Source organism: Misgurnus anguillicaudatus, chromosome 21 (assembly GCF_027580225.2).
Source record: "Misgurnus anguillicaudatus chromosome 21, ASM2758022v2, whole genome shotgun sequence".
Lineage (NCBI taxonomy): Eukaryota > Metazoa > Chordata > Actinopteri > Cypriniformes > Cobitidae > Misgurnus > Misgurnus anguillicaudatus.
This window is the reverse complement of record NC_073357.2, coordinates 6,013,856-6,030,275: the sequence shown is the minus strand read 5'-3', so window position 1 is coordinate 6,030,275 and position 16,420 is coordinate 6,013,856. Positions and strand designations below refer to the sequence as shown.

Genomic DNA, 16,420 nt, shown 5'->3' with positions numbered 1-16,420 from the left:
ATCTTGTAACAGGGTCTACTTAAATATTTGAGTGTCCAGTTTTCAAATTGAGTTTTCTCTCCCCAGATCGAATAATTTCTACCTGGCGATGCTTCTTTTCATGCTTTTTCTGTGTATGCTGCCGACCATCTTTGCCATCGTGAGGTACAGGCCATCTCAGTACTGTGGACCTTTCAGGTAAATACGATGAATGCATTATTTTTAAAGAATAAATTGATTTACAGTAAATACTTTTGTAACACATGTACAAAAGGTCATTGAAATTAGTTAATACATTGGCTAACCTAAGCAAAATATATTTTTGTTATATATTTTTTGTTAAAAATATATATATTTTTACACCTGCATTGCGCCGGCTGTATGATAGGGCCCTTAGGGGCCAGTCACACCAAAAGCGCTTTAAACGCTTGCAAACGCAAGGCGCGACGCACTGCCTTTTTTAAAAAAGAGCAGTGCGGCGCGGCTTTTCATATTGCTAAGCAACCACAGAGTCAGCTGTCTTGTCAATCAAATATTGAAGCGTGAGCGCTCTTTTGCTGTTAACTGTCATATTAGCAGAAACTTTAAAAAGAGGGCGCTTGCTCTGACCTTGTTTGAGGGTGAGAGATGCATAAACACAGGAGAGTGAGCGAGATGAGTCCGGTTCTTCAAAGCCCTTGTAAACTTCCGTTACCACAACGTAAGGCCCGCCTCTCCCCTCATTCGATTGGACAATGGAAGACGCGAATGACGTCAGGCGCTTCTCCGCTCTCAGCGCTCCTTCAAAAACGCGTGCGCGGCAGGCGGCAGAAAACCGCAAGGCGCTCGGCGCGCATAAACAGCGCGCAAACGCGCCCTGCCCATAGAATATCATTCAAAAAAGGCGCCTGCAACTGCCATAAACGCTTTTGGTGTGACTGAGCCCATAGAGTGTTTTAAAAAAAATCAAATAAACAATCGCATAATGCATACAAATTTCAAAAACAATGCAACATGAGCGCAATTCCCATAAAAAGAATCATCAACAGAGTTTTTATTTAGGGGGGCTCTAAAGGTATTTCATGCATTCTGACTTATTAACACTGTTTAAGAGTTGGACTCCTTATGCTGGCTAAGTGAATGCACGTTTCGGAAAGTTTTTTCGAAAATATGAAATATTTATATGTAACAATCCTGCTTGATTTCCTTTATGGGCCTTTATTTCAGTGCAGGAAGTACAGTGGAAGTCCTTATATGGGCACACAAACACCAACCAGCGGCTGACACAAAATCAGCGTCGCCAAAGAAGTGTGTTGTTGTTTGTGAGGCAAATTTAAACTTGTTCAGCTGAACCCAGACTTATGAAAACAATGGATATAGTTTGTTTATCCCGGGTAGCAGCGAAGTTGTGCGCGTGTGTTTATTTAACGCTGGATTTCGTTGAAATGGGACAGTCCCAACCGCATCATGAGTCGCGGGCGGTAAGTAAAATTGCATTCAATGTCTTTGTTTTGTAGGCAATCGGCATGTAAGTGCATATAATGTAAAGAACACAAACATGTAGTGAATCATAAGATATCCAGAGATAGTGGGATAATTTTTTGTGTGTGCTGCTTGCTTGTGACTCGCTCCACAACCTGTACACCTCCAGGAGCTAAGAATATTTGAAAAGAATCGCTATACAGTGGATCGTCTTTTATAAATTTGATAAAAGTAAAGACACTCTGGATATATTAAGGATGTAAAACTACTCTATTGGGATTCTGATTGGCCAGCCGCAACATTCCAAGGTTCGTTCTTTTCAGATAACTACCGCTTAAAACTAATAACACACGGCTGCAAATTATTTTTACAAGTACAGTTTAGTATTACTCAAAAAAATAAATATAAATATGTATTTTAATAATCTTTGTGACATTATATTTACAAATGATTAAACCAAATACTCTGTGACATTTGAACGTCTTATTTTATCCTAAAACTATAAAAATGTAAATTTGTTGTCCTCGCTGAAAGTCTGCATTTGTTAAAAATGAGCAATAAAAATATCTAAAATCAATATTTAGTATGCCTTACATTACTTATGAGGTAAATAGCTGTGTAGTTAACAGGATAATGTACAGTCAGCAGGTTGTTATCGTGAAATAAGCCTGCCTATACATTATTTCTTACTTAATAGTTAACACATTTTTAAATGTTTTTAATAAAGTTTGCAAGAGGTAATGGAAGCTTGGTGGTGATGACGTTGGAGTTGAGCAACCATGGTGTAGTTTGCTTTATTGCATTGTTTAAAAAAATTAGCTTTTATTTCTAGTAACCAAGCTCCTAAGGTGACATTGGAGTAAAAAAAAATCTAAATTTTTTGTGAAACTTTCATGTGCTCACGCGAAACCTTCATGTGCAGAATTTTTTTTCAAAAGGTTACTTTTGCATGCTCACGTGAAACTTTCACGTGCGCACGCTATAGTTTTGCTATATTAAATTTTTTTAATTGTATTTTTTTATTTATTTAAAAAATATTTAATTTATTTTAAAAATATTAAATTTTTGCTCCATGTCCCCTTAGGGGCTCCGTACTAGTAAATACACAAGCTAATAAAAATGCCCATTGACTTTTTGTGGAGGTGAAGCCATATGAAGCTAACTGCCTACAAAAATACATCATCCCTGCCGCTCTATAGAGAAATGCAAGAAATTATTATATGCCAACGGTCAATTTTACTCTGCAATTTACGTTAGATTTTAATTTAGTTAATTTAAGTTGCAATCTGTAACTTTTGCCCTTCTATCGCCCTCTCTGTTTAAAACATTTAATTGCAGACGTTATGTGCCTTATGATTCGACAACTAACATCAAACTAACTTTAGTTTTTTTAACTGATAAAGTTACAGATTGCAGCTTTAATGTAGGCCTACCCATTTACATTTACGACCCTGGACCACAAAACCATAAGTTGCATGGGTTTATTTGTAGCAGTAACCAACAATACACTGTATGGGTCAAAATTAACAATTTTTTTATACCAAAAATCATTCAGATTTTAAGTAAATATTTGTTCATGTTATATGAAGATATTTAGTACATTTCCTACCGTAAACATATCAAAAAAAATTGTATTATCTTCATACGGACAACTTTATTGGCGATTTTCTCAATATTTAGATATTTTTTGCATCCCCATAGAGTCTAGATTTTCAGATAGTTGTATCTCTGCCAAATATTGTCCATTCCAATTTCAAAAACTTGACCCTTATGATTGGTTTTGTGGTCTAGGGTCACATTTATCAATTTGTGTGTTCCCTGGATTCAAACCCATGACCTATTGTGCTGCTAACGCTGCTACCACTAAACTATACAGGTGCGTTTGATCACATACATCGATCACAGATGTATTGAAAGGGCTTTGTAATAAACTTCTTTTATGAAAATATCATCATTGATTACCGTCAGCACTTCTTTATGTCTCGTCTCTGCTGTCCCGTAGTGGCCAGGAGAAGATTTACGACATCATCTCCGAGACCATCGCAAATGACTTTCCTCTGTGGTTCAGTAATGTGATGGATTATGTCACCAGTCCTGTGGTAGTGCTGCCTGCATCGCTTCTACTGTTGTAAGTGATCCAAGTTTGTAAAAAAATTTTAAAAGCACATCAATAGCTTCCTTCATTGTACCTTATTTGGGTTTTTTAGTACTGTGTATCATTGTCTGTTTTAGTATGCTGATCTACTACCTGCAGTCCATCGCTAGATCACTCAAAGTCACCAACAGCCAGCTGAGACTGCAGCTTCAGACCGTAAGTTAGTCTAAATCGAATCTCATCATGATGGATTTCGGTCTGTTTAACAGGTCTGTTATTTATAATAACTAAGAAACCCAGGAACAGGATTAGGTCATAGTATTTCATTTAATCTCATTTCCCAGCAGTTTATTTAATAACACTAATTTAATTTTCTTTGTTTTAGGAGCGTACAGACGACAAGAAAAAAGTATTTCAGTTGGCTGCAGGTATATTATCAAAAAACACCCTATGTTGCGACTTCAAGTGTGCCCACCTCTGAACAGAAATGGCAAACGTCTATATGGCAAAAAAATTCAAATGTAATTTCAAAATATACAAAAAAAGGCTAAAATATATTTTGAAATGCTTACAAAAATGGCCATTTTTTTGGAATATATTTAAAAAATAAATATAACTTAATGATTTATATTCACGTCACATTGGAATGTTATGTAAACATAACAGGTTTGAAAAGATTAAAATTAAATATATTTTCAACAGCAAAAATACACTTATCATTTAATATTTTATACACTCACCTAAAGGATTATTAGGAACACCTGTTCAATTTCTCATAAATGCAATTACCTAATCAACCAATCACATGGCAGTTGCTTCAATGCATTTAGGGGTGTGGTCCTGGTCAAGACAATCTCCTGAACTCCAAACTGACAAAATGGGAAAGAAAGGTGATTTAAGCAATTTTGAGCGTGGCATGGTTGTTGGTGCCAGGCGAGCCGGTCTGAGTATTTCACAATCTGCTCAGTTGCTGGGATTTTCACGCACAACCATTTCTAGGGTTTACAAAGAATGGTGCGAAAAGGGAAAACATCTAGTATGCGGCAGTCCTGTGGGCTAAAACCACTCGTTACAACCGAGGTATGCAGCAAAGCATTTGTGAAGCCACAACACGCACAACCTTGAGGCGGATGGGCTACAACAGCAGAAGACCCCACCGGGTACCCCTCATCTCCATTACAAATAGGAAAAAAAGGCTACAATTTGCACGAGCTCACCAAAATTGGACAGTTGAAGACTGTAAAAATGTTGCCTGGTCTTATGAGTCTTGATTTCTGTTGAGACATTCAGATGGTAGAGTAAACAGAATGAGAACATGGATCCATCATGCCTTGTTACCACTGTGCAGGCTGGTGGTGGTGGTGTAATGATGTAGGGGTTGTTTTCTTGGCACACTTTTGTCCCCTTAGTGCCAATTGGGCATCGTTTAAATGCCACGGCCTACCTGAGCATTGTTTCTGACCATGTCCATCTCTTTATGACCACCATGTACCCATCCTCTGATGGCTACTTCCAGCAGGATTATGCACCATGTCACAAAACTTGAATCATTACAAATTGGTTTCTGGAACATGTCAATGAGTTCACTGTACTAAAATGGCCCCCACAGTCACCAGATCTCAACTCAATAGAGCATCTTTGGGATGTGGTGGAACGGGAGCTTCGTGCCCTGGATGTGCATCCCACAAATCTCCATCAACTGCAAGATGCTATCCTATCAATATGAGCCAAAGAATGCTTTCAGCACCTTGTTGAATCAATGCCACGTAAAATTAAAGCAGTTCTGAAGGTGAAAGGGGGTCAAATACAGTATTAGTATGGTGTTCCTAATAATCCTTAAGGTGAGTGTACATACTTATATTTCTACGTTATACCTTTTATGCAAACTTTTATATTTTGGCCAGATAAATGTATTTTTTTGCCTTATGGGATAACGTCACAAGGCAATATAAGCTTGTCACCACGTGTCTGAACGTCCGGTGTGTGATTTGCAGCGCGCCTTCAGGCACCCGAGGGTGCCGATAAAAAGCCAGAGCAGGAAAGTGACATCACAAGCATGGAGTCCTCCGCTCGATCCACTTCCCCCCAACGGCCCAACGGGAATGTGGTCAACTTCGAATCTCCCATCCGCCAGGGCAACAGCATCCGTACCATAACCCAATCGGCATCACGGCCCGACGTCTCCAGAGCAGCCGGTGCGGCGCGGAGCTCCTCCGCCCCCGTGAGACAGAAGCACAAAGCGGAGCACGCATCCAATAGGTCTGTGGTGCCCGGTGGTATTAAAGCTTTAAATTTCAGTGCATTGCTGCTGGCTGTCCCACACATCTGCAGTTCATAAGGTATCACTGCCCTTCATTTTTGCCTGTGTAGTGCTTTCAGAATGTACAGCAGCCCCTCAGTTCCACAAAGACAAGTACGACGGGTGGAGTACATACCCATCAGGTTTGGTATTTTCATGGAATTTGTACACATTTTTGTTTCAGGTCAACTTACTGTAAAAAGATCCATTCACAACCCATTTACTGTATTTATTGATCAAATCTGCTATGTTTTAAAAATTAGCAATGAGAATTATTAAGATACCAAATCTTTTATCCATTTCTTTACGCCATGCCATAATTTCAGATGAGGGAAAAGAAAAGAGTGCTTGCATTTTGAGAGTAAATTTCTAACTTCTAACATCTGACCTGACACCCATTTCATAAACTGCAATGCACTTTGCAAAATTGCACAAACATTCAAGCTGAATCATAAAGTGTCTTTTTCCGACTTAATATGCGTAAACATATCATATTCTTCTATATCCAGGCACGCTGGGTACTTGGGTAGCAGCAGTGGTCCCGGTCGATCGAAATCCTATCACCACATGGCCTACACCCCCAGGCACGGAGAGAGCATCCACTCGGATCCGCTGTTACGGAAGACCCTCCGACCCATGCACGCAGAGCCCAGCATAATCGCGACACCGAGCTACGTGGGCCGGCGGGCTCATACCACGCGCTACGTCATCGTCAACGAACATGAAGCTCGAAAGAAGATGCGCTCAACCGTGCGCTTGCCAAGACATTACCGCCTAGCCGATGAACTGACAGAGATCGTAGAGCTGTACCCACGCAACGTCAAGTGTTACATTCCTCGTACCCCTCACCGTAGCCACCAGCCACACCTAAGTGAAGAAGACGAGGAGGAAGAAGATCCTAAGAGCACCAGCACGAGAAGAGGATCCATCAGACAGTCACAACGTCCGCGGTCACTGTCCGACCTACACCAGACCGCGAGGTTCTACATTGGTGATACGGTAGGCAGCCAGGTCTCCATGGAGCAGGGTTTATATGCCGATGAAGAAGATGAGGACGACTGGGTCGACGACAGCTCTCACCTTTGCTCTCAAACAAACATCCGAGGTCCGGAGTCGGCACACAGGCACAGGGAACCGCACGTCAAGTCCAAGGCCAAGCATAAAGTGGAACCATCGCTGACAGAGTCCGATTCGGCATCGCTCGCATCCAGCAGCGACCCGCAGAACAGCAGCACGGATCAGTACATCCAAATCATTCACAATAAAGAGAAGTACCTGAAGCCCAGCACAAAGATGGCCAAAAAAGAAATCCAAAAACCGCATTACAGTGAATGCGGCTAGTTCGAATGATCTTGTCTGCTCAAATGTTTAAAGTATTATTTATAGCTAAAAAAAAGAGTATGGCTCTGTTCCACAATCTTGGGGGCCAGTCACACCAAAAGCGTTTATGGCAGTTGCAGGCGCCTTTTTTGAATGATATTCTATGGGCATGGCGCGTTTGCGCGCTGTTTATGCTCGCCGAGCGCTTTGCGGTTTTTTGCCGCCTGCCGCGCACGTGTTTTTGAAGGAGCGCTGAGAGCGGAGAAGCGCCCGACGTCATTCGCTTCTTTGCATTGTCCAATCGAATGAGGGGAGAGGCGGGTCTTACGTTGAGGTGAGGGAAGTTTACAGTTGCTTTGAAGAACCGGACTCCACTCGCTCACTCTCTCCTGCGTGTTTGTGCACCTCTCACCCTCAAACAAGGTCAGAGCAAGCATCCTCTTTTTAAAGTTTCTGCTAATATGACAGTTAACAGCAAAAGAGCGCTCACACCTCAATATTTGATTGACAAGACAGCTGACTCGGTGGTTGCTTAGCAATATGAAAAGCCGCGTCGCACTGCTCTTTTTTTAAAAAGGGCAGTGCGTCGCGCCTTGCGTTTGCGAGCGTTTAAAGCGCTTTTGGTGTGACTGGCCCCTTAGGCTGCCAGTGTGTACTGGAGTTCAAGAAAATGCAGATTGTAAACAGTAAACACACAATCGATTTTAAACATGTAAACGGTAAAACATGTTGAAACAAAATGCGAGTACACTCCACTTGCTTCATATGAGGAGCACTACAGTATATGTTGCCGACTATGTAGTGAGTTTCAAATCCAGTAATGAGGTTACATTTTAGGATGCAGGCAGCACACTAGATTATAAAACAGAGCCATTCATACATGTATAAGGTTTTATCATATGGATATTGTTGTTTTGCCTTGTGAAGCACACCAATATGACCAAACTGCACAAGTGTACTTTGCATGTATTCCATTAAATTCAATATAGCAAAAAGTGTTTGGACATTTGTACACCCCAGCATTCAACACAACGCCGTTAGCAGCCCATGCACAGGAATAAATGTAAACATTTAAGAATTAATCAGTGAATCAGACTTCTCCGCACAGTTGTGATCCACGCTTGTCGTCTAACGTTACCCTCCCCATATGGCAAAAAATATGTTTTAAAATATATGAAGAGTTTGGTTCCAAAACGAGATAACTTCGTTTTTAACATTTTTGTCAAAACATGTTTGTTATCATGGTTTTATTGTGCTACTTAGCTGTATTTTATTAGTTATGAAGGCTCAAATCAAAACAAACCAACTGCAGTTTTATTAATATTAATTGGAATGCACAATCTGATTTTTTTTAAAAACAGAGGTTATCTAATTTTAGAACCAAACTTTTCATATTTTTAAATATGTTTCAAAATATGCTAAAATATATTTGCTGAAATGAAATGTTTAACAATAATATGTTGGCCATTTTTTTTATATTTTAAAATACATTTTAAAAATAAATATATTTTAAAGCAAGAAAAAATACATTAGAAGAAAAACTTTTAGCTTACAAACCTGTAAACATAACATTTTTGAGAAGGTTAAAGGCAGGGTGCATGATCTCTGAAAGCCAATGTTGACATTTAAATTCATCTAAACAAACACGCCCCTACCCCAATAGAAACTGGACCTTCTTTGATAGACCCGCCCCAAACATACGCAACCCAGGCATCCATGTCGGTTATTAGACACGCCCCATACTGCTGATTGGCTACAAGTGTGTTTTGGTAGTCGGCCCTTTTCCAAAGCGTTTTTCAAAAATCACGCACCCCGCCTTTAAAATTAAATATATTTTCAACCTTAAAAATATACTTTATAAAATCTGATTGTATTTGGCATATATTGAAAAAATATTTTGGCCAAGAATACATTTCTTGCCATTTGGGTTGTAAAATTAGAATTGTACATTTTGAAATATATTTTCTTTTAAAGGAGAGATTTCACAAGACTTTTTAGGATGTCAAATAAATCTTTGATGTCCCCAGACTACGTATGTGAAGTTCTAGCTCAAATACATTTTAAAATTGCCACTTTGTAGGTGTGAGCAAAAATGTGCCGATTTTGGGTGTGTTCTTTTAAATGCAAATGAGCTGATCTATTCACTTAATTGCAGTGCTGTGGTTGGATAGTACAGATTAAGGGGCGGTATTATCCCCTTCTGACATCACAAGGGGAGCCAAATTTCAATAGCCTATTTTGTCACATGCTTGCAGAGAATGGTTTACCAAAACTAAGATCTTTTTTACATTTTCTAGGTTGATAAAAGCTCTGGGGACCCAATTATAGCACTTAAACATAAAAAAAAGTCAGATTTTCATGATATGTCCCCTTAACCTTCATATCAACATATATTTTCAAATTCAAAAATATATTTAGCATATATTTAAAACATTTTTAGACAGAATTTTTTGCCATATGAGCTTGTCTTTAGCAAACCAAAACACGGTATTTTGTTTCAAATATCAGATTAGCCACTAGCCAGACCAGAAGTTCACTTCGATTCAGGCATGTAACAGTCTTGTGAAATGTCCACTTTAAAGTTTAGCACAATGTTTATTACAGTTCATCAATTTACTTTAGGTAATATTACAGAATATAATAAACTATAATTTACTACTATAGTATATACAGTCATGTGGATAGCAACAACATCATTATTTAACAACTGAAAATATATAAATATATTCACCAAAATATTTTTACTTACTTTTAATTGTTGACGATTTCTATCTTTAAAAAAATAATTATTATCTAATATTTTATCAGCTATGCCACGTCGTAATATGAAACCATAGATATGAAACGAACCTTTCAGTAATCGTATAGACTACATTTCCCAGAATGCACCATTTTTCTGACACGTTACATAGTCAGGAAGTGATCTTTTGCTGATTTTTATTTCTTTTAAACTATCCGACGACACATTGACTAAATGTTTTTAAACCCGTTTTGATCGCGTGTAGATAACCGAGGTGTCGTGTACTTTACTTCAATACGGTATCTATAATTTAGTGTCGTCGCCTGTAGGTCACGATGGTTTGTTAACTGTTAACTCATCATCTTTAACTAATGAATGAACTGGACACATTTCATCCGCAACAAACTCTTTTCATCCTTACTTTATGTCAAATTAGACGCATTAACGTATCGATGATAATCGATTTCATTTTAACCTTTATGTGTGAAAGGTTACAGCCAATCGCGCGCGATAAAGCTTGACTACATATGCTGTTAGGGGTCAAATAAATATTAAATTGTATTTCTTTAACCGCCATGGATTATATAAACACTGCCAGATCAGTCGAAGATCGTCTCTTGTGCTACAGAAAAGACGAATCGGGATGGAAAATATGCAAGAAAACTGTAAGTATTGAATGCAACTCCATAAAGATTTATAATATAACATACACATACTTTTTACTTGTATTTTTTTATATTATTATTTTTCAGAATGACGTTGTGGTGTGTTGGAGACCTTCCTGTGAATTTTCAGGATACGTGTAAGTTTGTAAATGAATACACTTATTGTAAATGTCATCATGCCGTGATATGCTTTTGTCATGCGATTTTTTTCTACTAGGACACTTTTTGATTCAGTCATCTTTATTTGTGTCTTAGTTTATGCCATATATTTTATTCTATAGACGTTTTATACATATATATGTTATTTCCCAAATATTTACACACTGCAGGCAGTGCAAACAAGATAAGTGACCCTGACCTTTGTCCAGCATGCATTTGTATATTGAGTGTTTTTCTCTATGTGTCACAGGTATAAGGGAGAAGGGATTGTCAATGCCAGTCCGGAGAAAGTTTGGGACTGCTTGAAACCCGAAATCAATGGCTTTCGTGTAAAATGGGACAGTAATCTTAAAAAGTTTGAGCTAGTTGAGCAGGTGTCTGCGGTAAGATACTGTAAACTCACACACAACTCATAAGAAATAAGTTTATTCCCAGTTCCCTCTTCAATCGTTTCAATTCACTATTCTTACTTTAGATTTATTGTTAATAATTTTGCTTTCCAGTTTACTTGTTTTTACTTGTTTTTAAGTCACCTTTGTATTATGGGGATTTAGTATTAGGGTTGCAAAATTGTGGGAATTTTTAAAGGGGACATTTCACAAAAAAATGTTTTTCTTTCTCTTTTCACTAAAAGACAGTGCTGTGGTTGGATAGTGCAGAATAAGGGGCAGTATTATTATAATAAGATCCCCTTTTGACATCATAAGGGGAGTCAAATTTCAATAATTTTTTCACATGCTTGCAGAGAATGGTTTACCAAAACTAAGTTACTGGATTTTACATTTTCTAGGTTGATAGAAGCACTGGGGACCCAATTATAGAACTTAAACATGAAAAAAGTCAGATTTTCATCATATGTCCCCTTTAATGCTGCGTTTACACCAGCTGCGATAAAGGCGTCAAACGCGACTGATTTCAATGTGAAGACACGTTGACGCGCGTCTGGAGGTCTTGTGGCGCGAATGTGGCCGAATCACGTCTGCCGCGCCTCATTCGCGCCACGAGACCTCCAGACGTGCGTCAACGTGTCTTCACATTGAAATCAGTCGCGTCTAGCGCGGTACGTGCAAATGGTGCTTTTTGTGCATTTTGCGTTTCACGCGGATTTGCGTCTGGTGCCTGAAATTTGGCGGATTTTCGAGGCGCGTTAACCAATCACAGGGCTCAAAATTAACTTTTTTATTTGGTAGCACTGGTGCTCCCAACTTTAAAGAGTTAGGAGCACCAGCAAAAATTTAGGCGCATCCATCCAAAAATTAAAAAGCACCACAACTACAATGTAAATGTTAATAGATTTATTTTATTAAAAATAAAACACCACCACCGGGCTTTACACGTCCTATGGCCAGCATTTAAAAGTTGGTCTTCTATTTTATTTTATTTTATTTTTTGCTGCATAAATTCCTAAATTAATACCCAACTGCACATTACAAAAGTGACCCTAATATAGAAGGCTAATATATATTGGTATTGATAACTGCATTACCAGGATGCTTTTACTACCAAATAGGCAATGTTTTAAAAAAACAACAAAAACATACCATCAGCATTGTCGTATTCCACAGCAACATGGACCACAAGGATGTTTGTCGAATGTCCATTCACCAGCGCATGCGCACATACACCATCAAACACACTTTGACAGACAGCTCGGTGTCTCCATCAATTATAAACACATTTGTCATGACACGTCTTGTGTTTTTGGCACTTTCGCCATGTTTAAGCAAGGTACGTCTTGCGCTTAAAATGTTTTGATTCCGCCATTAACGCCGTTTTACAGGATCTACAGTAAACACAGTAAGTTACATTTTCATAGCGGAGACACTCGAAATCTTTAAGCCACTCTCTCTGAAAGGTTTAACGTCAACTCGTATTTTCCGGTGGTGGAGTTACATTTGAATCCGGATCGTCGTCAAAAAATACAGTAATAACCTTGGCTGCAATCGGCGTGCTCTCGTCATGCTCGCGACGCGTTCGTCTTTTCACATTTCCGCGCTTCACGGCAACAAGGAATGACTGACGCTCATATTAGCCAATCTGCGGTCTTCATTAAATGCAAGAACTTAATGGTGAAATTTGATTGGTTATGTGTCATTGGAGAGAACACTGAACCTGGGACAGCGCCAGCACGCAGGATCACAATCAACTCGCGTCACAACAAAATGGGCAGTCGCACAAATGCTCCCAAATATATTTTAAGGTCGCACAGATTAAATTTCGGTCGCATATGCGACCAAAATGGTCGCAATTTCGAGCCCTGCAATCAGGAGCCAGCTTCCTGCTGCTGTGGCAGCCCGGAGTCACTAATTTAACATGAAGGAACGCTTAATATTGACCGTTAGCAGTGACCCGGAGCTATACGACAAAAGTTCTTATTTCTATAGAGACAGGAATAAAAAGAACCTCGTTTGGAAGAGAGGTCAGTGAGGACATTGGGCAACCTGGTAAGTTGTAAATACACATTTCACTTTTGAGTCACGTAACGTTTATCGACCTGCGGCATTCTCGCCATTTTTTTCAAACTATTTTCCCCCTATAGTAAGGTGACCAAATACAAACCGGTAGCTCTCTCGATAAATGCACGATCAGAATCAGCCATCTTGCAAACAGACAACGGCAGAGCACTTGCCCCTCCCACGAGAAGCCGATTTCGCCTCTGACGCGCGTTAAATGCTTGCTTTTTCCGCGCGTCTACTTCGCTCTAAACACGCAAATGCATTCAATGGTCAAACTAGATGCGATTTTGACGCCTCAAACGTGGCTGGTGTAAACCCACGGTAAGGCTGGAAATTTTCAATGGGAATATATTGGCATTAACGGGAATAAACTGAGAATTTGACAACATTGTAGAGTTGTCTATAACAGGGAACTTAAATGTAGTTTTTAAACTAATAGGATTTTATGCAATTTCAGTTGAATTTCTACCCTGCACATTCCTCAGTCACATTTCCCAAAATTTCCAAATAATTCCTGTTAAGTTTCCAATTTGGAATATTTCCAGTCATTTCCCAGATTAAGTTCCCATGAAAAGTTTCCGCCCTTTGCAACCCTATTTACTATATAATGCATCATTTAATACACAACGCGTTATTTAGTACGCAATCCATTATTTAGTACACAGTGCGCTACTAAATCCTTCTCTTTTTTATTTCTTAGGATGTTAGGATCTGTCGAACTGTCACGCCGTCGGCTGCTATGGGCATTATATCACCTCGAGACTTTGTTGATGTCGTTTCTATCAAACGCTATGAAGATGGCACAGTTTCATCAAATGCTATGACTGTAAAGGAGATAAAAAGGCGAGCCCTTGAAGTTGTTTAAAGTGAAATATTTGTTTTTATAGAAACGTAATTATTAAAATATGTACTAGGTGGTTTATATATAATTTAATTTTGAAAATGTACTCTTATTAAATTACAAAAATGCAAACTCATAAGACTGGATTAGTATGGATGAAATCATTATGGAAAGAAAAGGAAATCTGCTTATTAATAATCGCATTTTCATTGTTTGGCAGCTACAAACGTAAGCCATCCCAACTGTCCTCCGCAGCCGGGCTACGTCAGAGGCTTCAATCACCCGTGTGGCTGTTTTTGTGTTCCAGTTCCTGGGTAAGTTTTGTCAGAAAGCATCAGTGAGAGAAGATCTTTGATCAGACAGCAGATGGCAGCAAAATCATGTCAATGTTTCATTACAATATTTCCTCTGTAACTGAGCACTTTTTCCTCTCTTCAGGGAACCTGGCAAAACCCAGCTGTTTAGTTTCTTTCAGACTGATCTTGGAGGTTTGCTCCCTCGCTCGGTTGTTGATTCGTTTTTCCCCAGTAGTATGGTGGAGTTTTACAACAACTTGAGCAAAGCGCTAAAAACGTTGAAATAACACCAGCAACACTTTAGAGATATTATCACCCTTTTAAACCTAAATTAGACTCTTTTATCAATTTAATGCACTTTGCATTTAATCATGCTTTAGTGAAATTAGATTTTCGATTCGTCCAAGTGTACCTGCACAGTTTAAAACGTAGTTTTATAATAGAAAGTTTCATTTACCATCTAAAACGTAGAGATTCATATAAAGCAATGCACAAATATTTATTCCACTTCAGTGGGTTTGCAAGCCTCACAAATCCATATCTTTACTTTCTGCCAAGATTCAGGAGTGTCGGACGGTAACTCCACAGTGATCGTAGCCTTTGAACCTGTAATGCATGCTGTAGGCAGCACACTTAGTTTTGGGAATGAGGCGAGCCAGTATTTTACAAGAGCCATTTCTTGAATTTCAGGTACATTCAATGCAGTTGTCTTTTAAAGGACACCTATTACGTCTATTTGAACAAGTCTCAGGTGTGCTCAGAATGTGTCTGTGCAGTTTCAGTTCAAAATACCCCATAGATCATTTGTTATAGCTATTTTCGTGTCTGTTCCTTTAAATGCAAATGAGCAAGAGCTCCTCAGTCCTTTACCAAAAGACAGCACTGCAAAAAATGATTTTCAAGAAAACATTTTCTTAGTATTTTTGTCTTGTTTATAGTAAAAATATCTAAAAATTCTTCAATTAAGATGCTTTAAAATATCAAATGTAAGTGATTTTGTGCATAAAACAAGCAAAAAAATCTGCCAATGGGGTAAGCAAACTTTTCTTGAATTTTTCTTGAATTTACTGTTTAGGAAAGATGTAAAAAAAATTTGCTTGAATGCACAAAATCACTTAAATTTGATATTTTTGGTCTAAAAACTAGACTTATTTTCTTGTGTCATTTTGCTCATCAAAAAAATTTTTTTTTGATATTTTTACTGAAAACAAGACAAAAATACTAAGAAAATGCTTTTTTTTCTTAAATAATTTTTTGCAGTGTGAGCGCTTTTAGTTAAAATAGATCTGATTCCTGTGAAGACAATACTACCTAACCCGATGATGGTGGAAACTATGATAATGCGTGACTGTCAGTCAGTGGCTGTGGGCGGAGCTTTATCAGTGTGACCTCACATTGATAAGAGAATCAAAACAGCATGTTATTAATGGGGATTTAAAAAGGAGTTGGTGTTTTTCATTGTGAAGTGGTTGTGTTTACAAACTGCCAACACACATTAATATCCAAACACTTTGTAAAAGTGGATTTTGCATAATAGGTGCCCTTTAAGAATAAAATGCATGATTTTAGTATTTTCACAGATCTTTTAAGAATTCCAGTTGCTTCAAGGTTTACATAAAATATTTTATGTACTGTATGTTCAAGACTGACAAAATGGACCAGAACAATCATGACAGAGAATTCTGAAACGAAAATTGAAATGATAGGATGCAGAATCATCCTTGAATTTAAGTAGAAATAAAATGTCTATTATGATTTATGTACATTCACGTGCATTTAAAAACAGACTATACTCCGGTCTTAAATGCGTCTGACATGTTTTCTTGTAAAGGAGCATTTTTTAGTCTCTTAGGGGCGGTTTCCCAGACAGGGTTTATATTAGGACTACACTGCAAAAAATTATTTTCAAGAAAAAAATTCTTAGTATTTTTTACTTGTTTTCAGTAAAAATATTTACAATTCTTGGATTGGGATGCTTTTTCTTGATGAGTAAAACGGCCCAGGAAGGTGAATCTGGTTTTTGGACCAGGAGTATCAAGTTTAAGTGATTTTGTGCATAAAACAAGCAAAAAAATCTGCCAATGGGGTTGTTTATTGCACAAAATCACT

General features: G+C 38.3%; 2 protein-coding genes across 2 annotated transcripts in view; both read left to right on the top strand.

The window, feature by feature from the left end:
- Positions 1-8,626, top strand: part of LOC129424417 (transmembrane channel-like protein 3) — a 48,247-nt gene extending 39,621 nt beyond the window's left edge. The window contains 8 exon segments of the mRNA XM_055181109.2: positions 67-177; positions 3,443-3,568; positions 3,673-3,751; positions 3,921-3,963; positions 5,530-5,794; positions 5,906-5,977; positions 6,344-7,133; positions 7,135-8,626. Coding sequence (XP_055037084.2) covers positions 67-177; positions 3,443-3,568; positions 3,673-3,751; positions 3,921-3,963; positions 5,530-5,794; positions 5,906-5,977; positions 6,344-7,133; positions 7,135-7,206 — 1,558 coding nt within the window. The 3' untranslated portion in view covers positions 7,207-8,626.
- Positions 8,627-10,016: 1,390 nt separating this feature from the next.
- On the top strand, positions 10,017-16,074 carry stard5 (StAR related lipid transfer domain containing 5). Its single transcript, XM_073859421.1, has 6 exons — positions 10,017-10,559; positions 10,647-10,696; positions 10,969-11,101; positions 13,875-13,995; positions 14,239-14,329; positions 14,454-16,074. Exons 1-6 carry the CDS (start codon positions 10,470-10,472, stop codon positions 14,596-14,598), a joined length of 630 nt encoding a protein of 209 aa, XP_073715522.1. The 5' UTR covers positions 10,017-10,469; the 3' UTR covers positions 14,599-16,074.
- The last annotated feature ends 346 nt before the right edge of the window (positions 16,075-16,420 follow it).

What these genes read in the sequence shown, in the direction of transcription:
- stard5 (XM_073859421.1), top strand. Translation starts at nt 10,470, where the DNA reads ATGGATTATATAAACACTGCCAGATCAGTCGAAGATCGTCTCTTGTGC. An exon ending in TGTGAATTTTCAGGATACGT is followed by an intron (nt 10,697 to 10,968) that starts GTAAGTTTGTAA and finishes TATGTGTCACAG; the next exon opens with GTATAAGGGAGAAGGGATTG. An exon ending in TAGTTGAGCAGGTGTCTGCG is followed by an intron (nt 11,102 to 13,874) that starts GTAAGATACTGT and finishes TTTATTTCTTAG; the next exon opens with GATGTTAGGATCTGTCGAAC.